The sequence below is a fragment of the Caloenas nicobarica genome, chromosome 13, assembly GCF_036013445.1.
Source record: "Caloenas nicobarica isolate bCalNic1 chromosome 13, bCalNic1.hap1, whole genome shotgun sequence".
Classification (NCBI taxonomy): Eukaryota; Metazoa; Chordata; class Aves; order Columbiformes; family Columbidae; genus Caloenas; species Caloenas nicobarica.
In genome coordinates, this window is record NC_088257.1 from 9,630,871 (window position 1) to 9,645,561 (window position 14,691).

Genomic DNA, 14,691 nt, shown 5'->3' on the forward strand with positions numbered 1-14,691 from the left:
TCTTGAAAAATCAACAAACCACTGCAACACTGAATTTCAAATGTTACTCACTCACAAATCAGACTATCCTCTAGGTAATAAGATCATAATAAATCTTCTGGGAATTTTACATGGCAATCATTCTTTTGGAAACAAAACCATCGGGTTTCAGGAGACTTAACAAAAAAAATATATATGTATCTACTACCCGAGTGGCTGGATCCTCCTTAGTATAGTGTAGTTCTCTGTTTGGAGGGAAAAAAGGTATTATTGTTGAGAAAATGAGATGGAGTCCTGCTGTAAGGAAGCATCTGCTCACCAGATTACATCCTAAAGCAGGAAGCACAGACGTGATCAACCGGTACCGACACTTGTGTTTCAGTTTGGTACTAATCAAATAATTTGTCCTGTCTGTACTTCTTGAATACATATCCCTGGGGAATTGGGATTTTTGTACTTATCCTGCCAAATAAAGAGCTTTCTTTCAATTAGTGCACACCACCCATTATTATTTAAATCTCTATTTCTGTAGTATCTCGGTAAACAAGAAAAGTTTTCTTCCCCTCAACCTCCAAAAATAAGGCTAATAAAGAGTAAAAGAACAGCTTACTAAAATGCTCCTAAATTTCTATTTTATTGGAACAGTACTTGAATTTCAAGAGATATTTAAACAGCCTTCATTTCCATGAAAAGGCTACTGCTCATCCATTTAAAGCTCTACACATTCAAGCATGATGACAGTCGTTTAAAAACCGTGTGATCAGCCACAACGCTAAAAAAACCCAAACACAAGAATCAGTGTGTTGCTGAAGTCTTACCATTTTTTTTGTATTACTGACACATTTTTTTTATAAACACCAGCAAATCGATATTGTTACTGCAACTAGAGTTTTTGGCTGGCTGCATTCTACAAGCCCCACAAAAGACGACTCTTAAATCAGTTAAACAACTTAATCTCTGCTTCTGAAAGCACTGCAGCTTTTGCATCTCCCAAGAGAAATAGAAAACTATTTTTAAAGTTACAAGACCACATTCGTACGAGGAGAAATATGTACATGGTAAGGCATCAGCATCTAGTGTTACAAGAACTCTTAAATCAACCTTTGTAAGTAAGTATTTGAGACGTACTCAGTTACAGATAAAGGAAATCAGAAAAAAAACTGTGGGTTGTTTTGTTTTGTTTATTGAAATACGAGCAGCAGTATGCAAAAAATATCTTTAAAAACATAACATAGCAAAACCTAGTAATTTTAAAATTAACAAAATAAAAAGACGTTTAGAGTTAAATGAAAAAAACCTCATTGCTAGAACTGTGTTTCCTACAATGTAAACAAAAGCATAAAGGTTATGCTTGCAACAAACACAGAAGCAGGTTTATGGAGCAGCACAATAAAGCAACATTATGTTGTAATCTGATGGTTTGGTCTATTGATTTGAATTCAGAATGGGTTACCTGGTTACCTTCCTAAACAGAAACTTCACAACTACAAGAAAAAGAAACTTGTCACATCTTTTGAAGTAAAACATTTAGAAAAGGTTTTGTTTTGTTGTTTGGTGTTTCTTTCCTAAAAACCATCACTAGCAACACTTTGGGCAACTAAAACAATACCCTGGAAAAAATATTATTTCAAACTAGGGAGAAAGCCTGACACATTTTAAAATTCTCTAGATTTACACTGCGAGAGTACCTGCCCAAGAATATTCAACTTTCACATTGGAATACTGTGGGGGAGAAAAAAAAAATCATAGCTTCAAGCAAAACCCAAAAGAATTCCAGTATTTTAAACAATTTTATACCAAATCATAACAAATGGGCTGGTTCATTATTCTTTTGACTAATGGGCTGCTCTGTTAGATTTGTCTCTCATCAGTCAGTCATACTAGAAAGTTTTATTTTGGTCCTATTGATACTACAACCCAATGTCATCCCTTCATTTATGACTACTTCAGGCCTAACACAATTAAATGAACGTAATACTTACACAAGGCACCAGATTGACCACCAGCAAGACTAAAGTCCTCTAAGGAAGAATATCCCAGCTACCACCTTATCTTAGTGACTGTAACAGCAAACCCAGAAAGAACTTCAGTACGTGCCTGTTCAGGCTCTTTGCTGGTACTGCCAAAGCTGTTCGTTAATGCTGTGGTTGGTGCAAAGTAGAAAGATGACCCAAAAGAAGAAAATACACTACGAAAGCCAAAACAGTTTTCATTGAAGAGTAACATTCAATCTAAGCTGGGCTATACTGGAAAGGCTCCATCTTCCACTACCACACTACCGGCTGATTCAATCTCTCCACCTCTCCATCTAGATCAAGAAGTGACTTACACACAATTATGCTGCAACAGAGGCAGCACTCACTGCTATTGCTGTACTTAAAACATCACTAGGATCAAATGGTTCTCTTCCAATTCCTCTGTGCATCAATACCTGAATTTTGTACCAGCAGCACAGATAAACTAAACATGATTAGAAATACCATGAACCAGTAGCACACAAAATTTGCTAACTAGAAAGTTCTCAAAAAGTTCTACTTAAAAGGAAAAGTAGAACATAGACAAACCTCCCTGGGTCTGCTCCTGCAAGCCTACCCTGGCAAAATCAGCACTCACACGGATATTCCCAGCATGCATGTATTACAGTTCAAGAATATGTACAGAAGTAAAAAAAAAAAAAAAAAAAAAAAAAAGACGGACAACTTTAATGACAGCATCAGAAGTGGCTTAACTGGATATTATTGCAGAAATGACGGTTCAGTGCCTGGGTAGCCAATCTAAGCACAATACCAGCACTGAGCACCAGCCTGGCTCAGGAACACCCACTTCAGCACCCGGCCTCCAGTCATTTCTTTGGCCACTTCTAAACATGCAAGTGAACAGAGACAAAGCCAGGTGAAAAACATTTTGGATAAAGTAAAATCTTGTACCTACAACTTAGATCTTTCCTTAATCCAATGTGCCATGACATTTATTATAAAAGCTAGTAAAGAAAAAAAAATCCTGTAGTGTCAAATACATATATGCAGCAAATTGACTGAAAGTCAGGCCTGGGGAGAAGAAAATAGAAGCCTGATCCTGCAGCCAACTGACTTCGCAACTTATCCCATCAAAAGAACAATCTGTGGGTTGGAGTTCCAAAGAATGAAAGAGAAGACCCCAAAGGTGAGTGGCAAATAATGTTACTTCCCTTGTTTGTTTTTAAACACACTTGAGAAACTGCTTAAAAAAAACCCCAAAACACAAAACACCAAGTAATACAGAAATTCCTGTACAAGAGAATATTATGGTTCTGCAGAAGTATTACAGTTTATTCCTTTAAGGCATTTCATAAGAAACATTTTAATGACACGTAAACAACTTCATTCCTTTAAGATCATTTGTTACTTAGGTACCATATGATGCACGATTTCCACATTTGAGCAGAAACTGTCGTTCAATAGAAGACACAAGAACTCGTGTAAGCAATCAGTATCTCAGGATTGCAGTAATTAACTGCAACACATCTTTTAGTAAGTATTTGCATTTTAGAGTTTTCAACCTCTCCTCCAAACAATGAACCCTTTTCCGAAGGGCTGTTTGGGAAAAAGAAAAAGGAGGGTGGGAAGTTAAAAAATACAATAGATCATTTTCTGCATGCAAAGAAATTTTGTATATACTTCACTTGTAATTCTCTTAGAATGTTTCTTTCAGCCTCCTTTCTTATTATTTAGAGGGGAAAAATATGCATACATTATTTAACTGATTTCTTTTAGTGTTTAGTACAGTGTTTAAATTCTCTACTGAGTAATACAACAGCACAGGCAACAGGATTCTTTACATGTGAGAGAGAAATTTCATTGTCATATTAATGCAGTCCTTCCATCCCATAAAGCTGCCAACTACAGTTACGAGTCTTCTGATCGAACAACTGCCACCAGGGACAGGATCAAGACCAGTGTTTCATGTAGGCTACAAAGAAGTGATTACTTTTGGTCATTACCAACAGGTCTGTATTAAGTTACATGACCTGGAAGTAAAAGCTTCTGCATTCAGTTACTAACTCGCTAAGCCACTCACAGTCTCCAAAGAGACTCAAACTCATACTGAAAGTGAATTAAATACAGTGTAATCACTAATACTGCATAATGTCTACTGAGAGATTAAAAGGCCTAATGCAGATCAATTCCAGACAGGTAAAATAAACAGCTAGAACACCAAAAAGAAAACAAAAAAAACTTATTCCTTCCAAAAAGTAGTAAGCACTGCCATTTACAAATAGTAGTGTTTATGTTAAAATAGAGAAGGGTACCTAAAAAGAAATAGCCTTGGCAACCAAATCCAAATGGCATGAGTGTAAATCAAAGCAAAATGAGAATTACTACTCCAGAAACGTGCAAGGTGTTTACCTTGTATGAATTACTATTTAAAATGGTGGTTAAAAGAGCTATTACAAAACTGAAGTGGGAAAAGGCTAAGAACTGCTATTCTGTATTAATATACAGTGTGTTTATGACAGCATTTTCCAATAGACAATACAAGTGTTTTTACACCACTCCAATATTTGTAAAAAGTATATTTCATGTGTACACTTAAAAAAAATCACATTGTTCAATCTGAGGCAAATTAGCCCTAATAAAGTCTAATTTTGCTTATGACAGATGTCAACCTTAAGATGTTAAACAACTACGCTAAAAATACAGCTTGCCAGCTGGAGCTGCACATGTTCAGACAGTTTCATAAACCTAAAAAGAAAACCCCGAACTATGATATGTATTTATTTTCTGAAGTCAGTCTTCATAATTCTTGTCCCTACAGGACAAAATGAAAAAATTTTCCAGTTAAGACATATGCCTGTTTAAGTTCTACTTGAAGGAGGGGAAAAGTGTTCTGAATTTTTCAATAGACTTTTTTCCCTTAGGGCTCAACTATCACTTAAGCATCACAAGAACAAATTGAAATGTAAAACTGATTAGCTATACACAATGGAATTGGTCACAAAGGGATTTTTTTTTTTTAAAAAAAAAAGTTAAACCGTAAGATCCATCCTCCATATAGCTCACAGTATCCACACTGGAAGTTTCTCTAGAATTAGAATAAGTTCGCTAAAAATAAGGCTGAAGACAGAATTTCAGCACTATGAAACAGACGAGATGGGATTAAGAGGAGAACCCATTTGTGTAAGTACTTTATCCAGCCACTGGAGGGGCCCATGAAGATGAATTTCTATCCAGCATGGGGTGCTTGTGACATCTTGTCGGTGATATTCAGCTCCCCAGCCCTATAAAAACAAACAAAATGTTATCCAGCAAGTTGAGAACATGCTTGTCTTTCAAAATAACTGTACTAACAAGAAGCAGGAAATCACGTTTTAAGATCCTTCTCTCAAGGTAACTCACAATCTAGCAACACTTCTTATCTAACTGGAAAAAAAGGAGGGTGGGAAGGAGCGGCAGGGAGGCTGCACCAGAAGCCTGAACCGAGACTTGTCTGCTGCAGACTTGGAGCAACTACATGAGCTGCTCTGTAGAGCTCAGTGCCGACTGGAGAATGACTCCTGGCTATGGCCACATCTCTCTTCTGCTTCTCCCTCCTCCTCCCTACGCTCCACACTCCTTAACTGAGCAGCATTTATCATAGCTCACAAAACAAGTCATCTTTTGGGCAAGATCCAAAAAAACCCCTGTAAGGTCCAAGCGAGGCTCCATGCTACATCTGAAACAGACAGCATCTTGATTGAACAACATTGAGAAAACACTACTGTAAGAATAGCAGCAAAAATTCAAATTGTATTTTTTCCATTGTCAATTTTTAAACAATATTAATATCTTTGAAGGGGCTGCATTTTTTTTCTGCAATCACACTCCTCTCTACTCACATTCTTTTAGTGGTCTTGTAGTTCACTTTGTTCCTTAAAATTTAGATCATGAACTCAAATTTCCTTTAATAAAATTACAGCAATCGCAATGATTAAATCCCTGTCCTGAACACTGAAGTAACTAAATACACAGCCAACATTCAATATAGCAATCTGTGCTTTTACTGTCTTGCATTGATTTCCCTCCCCCCAAATTAACCATTTTCATTGAGAACCACATCAGGTCAGAATAGCTTTGCTGCATTGTTACAGTGCTAATGTAATTGCTGCTGAATACTCAAATCCACAATAAATTTAAATGGCTCCTAAACAATTTGTTTACCTTTACAAAACTCATTCGAATGGTGCACATCTTGGTGAGCTCATATACTGCTTCAAATCCATGGTTGACAGACTGAGCTAAAAGTTGAGCAAACTCCTGATTGTTGAAAATTTTCAGGCTGCATCCACTAGGAATCTTGCACACGGTTGTTGGATGAAAGCCATGGTGGTAGTTGCAGTTCCTGCTCTGTACAAATATGCTGCTATCACTTAAACACTCAGCATAGACTTCTCCACCAACATAGTAGAGATGAACTCCTTGAAAACAAAGATAAAAACATTTCAAATTATTTTTTTCCTAGGAGTACTTCATACAACTCCCTTGAAATCAGAGACAAAGTAAATTTTCTGTTTGAAGAGCTTTACAGAAAAGCTCTTTAGCCCACACTAGAACATATTTTCTCATTTCAAACGCAGTAGGTCTCATTATACATCAGCCACTAGATGTCCTTCTCTCATCAATTACAGAATAGGATGAAAAAACTACTTTCACAAGTCAAGGTATTTTCCTAGAGAACTTACGGGGATTTTAAAACTCCAGTTTTATATAACTGGTAGCTTCTGCCTATCAAAATTCCAACAGAAATCAAAGTGCCTAAGAAAAGAGGCTGTGACAGACACGAATGAGAAAGTGTATCTATAGTCTGCTCAGATTTTCAATGTATTCTATCAGGCAAAAGGAGAGGTAAGTCCAATTAGTTGCACAACTTAAATACCATCTGGCTTTACAGACCTTAAAAACCAGAGCTCCCAGATTTATCACATCTGCCTGGATTCAGCTACGCACAGGAGCTATTCCCTCCCTTCATGTTCTGAAGCAAATATTACACTACATCTGAATAAAAATTAATGTATAAAAGCCGCTGATCCTTTCAGGATCCCAACACGGATTCTCACACTCCTGTTTTGGTTGAGATCCTCGCCTCCTCCTTCCAGAGCTTCTCTCTTTCCCCCACCCACCATTACATGGTTGGGATACAGTTCAGTTTGACACATCTTCCTGCAACACCCTGAGAATCCCCTGCAGATTATCCCTTGGTTTGCCAGATGAGGCTGCAGGACCTCAACAGATGCAAGTTGATCTGTCAGACAGCAGCAACTGTTGTGAACATTGTTAGATCCACTTGAGACTAAGGTAGGATGAAGGTTACACAGAAGAACCGTCGGCTTCATCAACTATAAGTGGCTGTCAGAATATCTGAGCTGGGCAAGAATACATTTTCACAACACAACCCTATTCCTTTAAAAAGGCAGGGACCACAATGTGCTGGCTAACCTGTTTTGAGGAAAGACCTGTGAGACCTCTGAACAGGGGAACTGGATAATATAGTAGTCTGAGAAGAACACAGATATTTCAAAAATAATCCAACGCACAATCAGAAGTCATGCTTGCAATGCAATACTTCTACAGACAAAAACTGAGGAAATAGGATCGGGTAGTTTTAAGAAGGAAACAACTCAGACTTTCCAAACAAAAGCCATAAATAAATAACATTTTATCCCAAAACAAACTGTTCTCAGAACTGTTACCATAAAGCAAAGTTTTCATTAATAATTAGTATTAGAGATGTAGATATTTCAGAGCTCATTGCAACCAACACTATTCTACAACATGATATTGGCTCTTTGTTACATTTCTGACCTTCGGTGGATGCACAAGATTCCTCTGCTAGTATCATTGAAAGGGGCAAGCCCAAACAAAAGAACAAACCACTCACAATGAACAATAATAAATTTTCTTGGATGACAGAATTGCAGAGCCAAGTTTCCACCAGATATTAATATCTTGTGGTCTCCAGATTATCTACAAAACTTTGCCATACTTATAGGAGTTTCTAATTAAAAGACTGATGTGACAGGTCTTCAAGAGACTACAAGCAACAGTAACTTTCATTTAAAAAAAAAACACCACTCAAGACCAACTGTACCAAATTATTTTAGGTATTAAAAAGGCCTCTAGATATGTGCAATGCAAACAGGGGTCTCTTCTCAGGACTTAGTTACAAAAGAGATATTCAGGAAGAGTACTACATTTTAAGATAATTCAGGCACATTCCAAAGATGAAAACTGAGCACCTAGTTGTGCTATCAGCCAAACAGCACTAGAAGATCTTGCAAAACCTGTTGTCTTCAGGAATCCCTCCCACACACATACACACCCCCTGGATTCACTCAGACAAATCAGCCCTTGCAGCTTTGCATTAGCACTTCAAAGTCCTGCTGCCAACTCATGCAAGATATTTGAACACACTGCAGACCACAGTGTACTACCTTGCATAAACAACAAAATAAAAAAATTTAAAAAAACACTTTGATATACTGTAAAGTGGTATGAAGAATTTGATTTAAGCAGCAGGTATAACATAGAATATCAGAAGTCCTGCAATACGTTTCTTGGTGCTGAAACACAAAATTCTACACACAGACTATCCTTAACCATAACAAACAAGTCCCTGTGACAATATAGGTTGGTAAGGAAGAGGTAGTATTTAATCTTTTACATTAGTGACAAAGAAAAATGCATGCAATTCCTAGACTAATTAGAATCAAACTATGTCTAAGTCAATTGTCTTCAGATGCTGAAGAGGTAGACAAGAATAGCAGAAGTAATCTGTGATATATTATCTCAGAATAATCACTGCAGTATAGAGAAGCTGAAATAAAACCAAGAACTTAACCATGTGTAACACAACTAAACTTTACCTTTTCCAATATGTCGTCTAGTGTTCTCAATTGTTGAGTTGCGATTAACATTTGAGAGCAAACCTAAGCAGAATCTGTTCTTATTATTGGAGGGATCTGTAAACCCATCTACTAAGACACTTGTAGAAGATGCATGAAAAGCCTCCCCAACACGATTATTTAATTCGTAATACACAATCGAACACCAGTGTTTGGGTTCTTCATAGGCAACAGGCTGAACATCTGAAAATAAGCAAAATGGAAATACCAGTTTACATAAATGTTAAAATATTAAATCTAAGAACTGTAAAGCAGGCCTTCTAAAATACCAACAGATAACTAACAGCTTAGTCAGTAGTTACGATGGGCAAGAACAGTCCTGATTAAGATCTTAATGATTTTCACTTTCATGCATTTTTAGCTAGTCCATGGATTTTATAATTATTTTGCTATTTTAAGCCTGATATTAAACAAAAAAAAACCTACACAAAAAAAAATATAGATGACTATGTGATATCAGGTGAAACATGATTCTTCTGTCCACTTCTAAAAAAACCTGTTTTAATTGATATTTTGAGACTCAATTTTCACAGCCTTTGTGCATATACAATTCTAACAGCAGGCAAAAGTAGCAGAAAAGACTAATTCTGAAAAACGAAAAATTCAACTTCTTGTAAGCGACACTGTGCACCCGAGGCTTCAAAAAACAAGAGATGCAAATAAGCAAATTTTATTTCTCAATTCTTCCTGTTGTAGCCCCAGTTTGCCTTGAAGGACACTTCCACTTGTCAATAAAGTCTACTGGGCCATTTGAAGTTATTTGTTCAAAATGAGTCATGAGTTTTAAGAGGTGAAACTACGTTAATTTTACACCATACTATGTAACTTACCTCTGGTAGATATATTTGGCATAATTTGAGGGATCATTGTATTGCTCGTGTCCATAGACTGAGAATTATCCTGCCCCATTTGGTCATCAGGCGGCATATATGCAGGAGGTGGAGTATCAGCTACAAACACACAAAAAAAAGAATAAACCAGAATAAATCTCAATTTACTATATTTATTTGTTCATTCTACAGTTGTAAACACACAAAAATACTCTTGAACAAGAGACGTTAAAACTTTTGGACCCATTTTCAAAGTAATCTAAAGACAACCCAGCCAACTGTCTTTACAGTAACCTCCTTCAATAGCTGGGTTCTCACCTATGTGGCTAAAACCAAGATCAGACACTCGAGGAAAACTAAGAGACGTACTTTTTTCTTTTTGCCCTTTTCTTTAGCTGCAGTCCTGAAGCTGGGCAAGACAGCTATAGTTCCCACTTTTTTTTCACACAAACATTAGCTTTCTTGCCTACCCTCTTCTCCGTGTTCAAAAAGAAAGAAGTAGTAGAAGAGAGAACTGTAGTTGCTGTAGCATAACAAAGGCTTAAACCAGGTATTTTTCTGCTGCTTCTGTAGGCTGAGTTCATTATGAAAGTGTGGATCTCTGCATTCTTCCATTCAGCACAGTAGTCAGTGTACCAACACGCTATTAACCCCTATTTCGGAAATTCCCTCCACATACATGATGCATCTGTCCCAGTGATCGCAGTCCTTACCCAGGAGGGACACCTCACTAAACAGACACTCTTTTCGCAGCGCTGGGCGGCCAGAAAGAACAAAGATGAGGCCACTGTGCTACTGGAAAAATAAATTCTTTTATCTATTCACTTCTTCACTTTATAAAACACACCAACAACCAGACAGACTCAATAAGGCTTCTTTCCTTTGCCCCATCATTTTTTTTTCCCTATTTTCACCCAAATCTGTTAAGTTCGTATCAAAACTTTGCTCTATTTTTTTCCAGTTAAAGGCCATATGTGTCTTTATTCAGAGAAAGACGCCAATGAACTTCTTGCTCAGTTTCCTACATCTCCTTTCTTTTCAGTGCCGGATATTCTTCTAAAGTATGTATCAGGTATTCTACATCGAAGCTGTGCAAAATAACTCACCACTATGGTATCCATGACAAAAAACATTTGGAAAAATTAAACTATAATGATTAACTCTGACCAGTGACAAAACTAGGAAAAAAAAAAAATCCCAAGATGCAAATGGAAAAGCAATTTATTGCAAGTTATCACAAATTCCTGAGGTAGTATGTCACAATGGCATGTGACATTTCAATTATTTTTATGGAGTTGACATTTAGGCTTTACTTACCGGGTAGCTGAAATGGGCTAGATGGTCCAGAGCTAGCTGGGGAGCTGGGGTAAGTGCTGCTGGCTGGAGAAGGTGGATAGGGACTGTTTGGTGAAATGGAAAATGGAGTGCTGTTGGGCTGCTGGAAAGAATCTGGAAATGTCGCATTGTGTGGCATATGTGGTTCGTTGTGGCTTAGGTTCCTGAACTGAACTAGTAGACTGTGCTGTGGATTGAATTCACTATGTCTAGGCACTAACACTGGAGGTAGAACTGAAAAAACAAACCAGAAAACAGAGAAACTTCGATTAAAAACTGAGATAGAAGGAAAGAGATATAAATAATGTGCTATTCTGCTCATCATGAAAATTTCAACACTAGCTGAGGTGGAAAGGGCAGTAGAGGATTCATCTGTCATGCCTTTACCTCATCCTCTCTCTTTTTTTACATTATGCTTCATGGAAGACTCAATCTTTACTCTTTCAGAAATCAGAGCAAAACCACACTTATCTCATGCTATTGGAAGTAGATTTTTGTCTGCAGGGTTTTTGTGTTTTTGTTTGTCTTTAAATGCCACATGGCACACACCAAAGTACTGATTTAGAAGTGCCAAACGCACTGTATGTATACATTATCAAATCAGTAAAAACGGAAATACAGTCTATCTTACTATAGTCAAACTATGTAGTTACATGTAGTCATTTTCACTGAGGACAAATGAAATCTATACTACAATATGCAACTATTGCTAAGCTGAAGTTTTAATTTTCCAATTCAAGAGTGTTGGAGTCTGGAATTCAACTGCTACAGTAGAGCACTTGAGCACTAGAGCCAGTTGCAGTAGAGTTACAACCATTTTGTAGAACAACGGAAGCAACTTTTCACTATGTTTTCCAGAGCAACATAATTCATCTCTCCCACTCATAACCACAATCCTCCTCACCTTCTCCCATGGCAACGTGCCCTAACACCAGCCTTGCTACCAGACACAAATTTGGTACGTACCTTGTTCTAACTGATCATCACTCAGTTCTGTTCAGCTCTTCTGCCTGCTAATGGGAAATGAAGCGGGGAACACTGCACCCTAGAATATTTTTTTTTAAATCTCCTCAATTCATGTCACTCACTGATGAAATATTAAGCCTCTGAAAGAAGGCTACCGACCTCCTTGCAAGGACTGAGGTTTTTAAACAAGTTTCTCAAAGAAACTAAAGTCTTCTCATTACTACTTTCCTATTTTCTTATAAATGAGGGTTTTGCTACTAACTTTAAGCACAGCAAGCTTAAGAGATCTGTGGGAAAAGCGTGATTTACCACAAAGAAAATCAGCTAGCACAGAATGGACAACACACTTCTCCAAAACCCCACTAGAAAAGTACATGTTGAACATTCCTCTTCCAAACTCTCCCATACACCACATATAACTTGTTATATAGTACTGGAGGAGAAGAAGGAAATGAACAAGAAGTGGTTCCTGGAGATTCTGTTCAGTTTTTAGATAGACATACCTGGGCTTTCCACCCTCTTATAGTGGTACGGATTGATGCAGACTTCCTTCTGTTTAGATCCAAAAGGAAATTCACAAATATCCAATGGCTTCAGCTCATGATGGCTTTGTAGATCTGGCCAACGCCAAACACGACAGTAAATTACATGGGGAAGGCCTTTCCGGTGAGAAACTTGAAGTCGTCCATCTAAAGAGCGGGGGATAGTAACACACTTGCTGGGCTGTCCTGGACTGCTCAAGGCTCTCTCCAGTTCTTCCATAGCACCCTTTTTCTTTTTCAGCTTTTTTACCAAAGCATCAACAGCTTTTTCTGCCCATTTTTCCTCTTCATCTCCTTGTTTCCAGCCCAACAGACGCTTTACAGCTGGGCTAGTAAAGGAGAACAAACTGGCCATTGACGTCATTTGACACAAGTCTTCAAAAGGTTTGTTAGGTTTTGTCTGGTTTGGTTTTGGTTTTGTTTATTTGTTTTTTCAAATTAATGTCAGTGTATACCAAAAGCAGTTATTGCCATCGATGAGGTGTATTATTTCTTGGAGGCTGACGAATGAACATATAGATGCCAGTGAAGTCTTCACATCAAAAATAATGATCGATTCTTCCAACTTAGTTCTATTAAAAAGATAAGTTAACAAGCAATTAGTAAACAAGAACGTGGTAAAACAAAAAGGCGGATATTAAAAGAATGCCCGTTTCAACCCTAGCCATTGCACCTGATTCTGTTTCAAAACAGAATCCCAGAACTACTAGGACCTCATCCCAAAGCTAAATAAAGTAAAATGTGATCGAAGTCTCTAGTTCTTGCATTACTGATTAGTGGGAAAAGCACAGTCAAGGGACCAAAGGGACAGCACAGTTTCTGTTAACAACGCGCCTTAAATCTGCAAGTTTCCTTCAGAAGACAGGCTTGGGGAATATGCTTTAAAACTGGTATTATATCCCAAACACAGTGCTTCACCGGAAAATTTCTACTTGCTTTGAAGAAACAGGGAACAGGCACAGTGGAACCTGTAGTTCCACAGCCAGTATTGCACAGAAGTACCCAGCTTCTCAAACAGATTTTTATTTCCCAAAAGGAAAATTGCTAAAGCATCTATTTGTTCTTGAGCTCTAATTAGGTACCCTGTGTTTTTTGAAAAGTATTAAAAAAAGAGGAAGAAACTGTAGATAACTCAAAGGAAAAAACAAACCAGACCCAATTAAAAAATAACCAATAATCTCAAACCACCCCGCCCCCCCCAGCCACTCAAGAAGGTGGTCAACCTTTTCAGCTGTGGCTATTTTTATGCTGCACTTCCTTATATCTTTTAAGAAGAACATTTGAAGCACTGGATATTTTAACCTTTAGCAAAAAAAAAAAAAAGTTTTCTTTTCCCCAGAAAAAGGGGGAGGAGAAGGCACGGCAGAGTAAGTAGGAGAAATGTGACCTTTACTACAAACTGCCTCAGAGGGAGAGGAGCAGAACAGCACTGAGCAGCTCCAACAGTGCTCATGAATGGTGGTGTTTTCTACCACTCCCCAGCTCTAAAGCAAATCCTTCCCCCACCAATTTAAGGAGTAACGATGACAAGAGGAAATGATGTGCTGTGGCAACGAACTGATAAGAACTTGTAAAATCCCTTGTGAATACTAAATAAGCAAGTATAGACAATGAGCAGCTGGCAAAAAGCAAGAGCAGAGCTAAGAGAAAGGATGTCAATAACAAAAGATGCTTCCTCTCTTGCTACAGAGACTGCCAAACAACATTGTCTCTCAACTTTTGACAAACCGTGGTGAATTAGAACACCTAACATACCCCGAGACACCAAATCTGCACATAAGAGAAAAAGGGGTGTGTGTGTGGGGAGAAAGCAAGATTTTGTGTTGCTTCTTAGACTGCTACCTTTAATCAAGGGATCTTTTTTTTTTTCCTCTCATCTTTGATCAACTAAAAGTCATCTGATAAGGCTTTTTTAAGTGTCTAGGCACATTTACAAGCTCCCTCAGACATGGGTACTTCCCTGCAACAGAACCATATATTAGGCATCCTCAGCTAAACATACAGCAAACATCCCTAGACATTTACAATGTCACACATGTAATCATCCTAGATTTTCTACTGGGGAGATGGGAGGTGAGGAGACCAGAGAACAGACTGAAGGACACTGCTAAAATGAAGAATG

The 14,691-nt window shown here is 37.8% G+C and overlaps 1 protein-coding gene across 3 annotated transcripts in view; it reads right to left on the bottom strand.

The window, feature by feature from the left end:
- Positions 1 to 767: 767 nt before the first annotated feature.
- Positions 768 to 14,691, bottom strand: part of SMAD5 (SMAD family member 5) — a 30,091-nt gene continuing 16,167 nt past the window's right edge. For all 3 annotated transcript variants that reach the window (XM_065644033.1, XM_065644032.1, XM_065644034.1), the window contains exons 2-7: positions 12,531 to 13,141; positions 11,044 to 11,295; positions 9,727 to 9,846; positions 8,858 to 9,079; positions 6,156 to 6,412; positions 768 to 5,236 (exon numbers count right to left, since the gene is read on the bottom strand). In XM_065644033.1, coding sequence (XP_065500105.1) covers positions 5,093 to 5,236; positions 6,156 to 6,412; positions 8,858 to 9,079; positions 9,727 to 9,846; positions 11,044 to 11,295; positions 12,531 to 12,933 — 1,398 coding nt within the window. In that variant the 5' untranslated portion in view covers positions 12,934 to 13,141 and the 3' untranslated portion in view covers positions 768 to 5,092. The remainder of the gene's footprint in view (positions 5,237 to 6,155; positions 6,413 to 8,857; positions 9,080 to 9,726; positions 9,847 to 11,043; positions 11,296 to 12,530; positions 13,142 to 14,691) is intronic.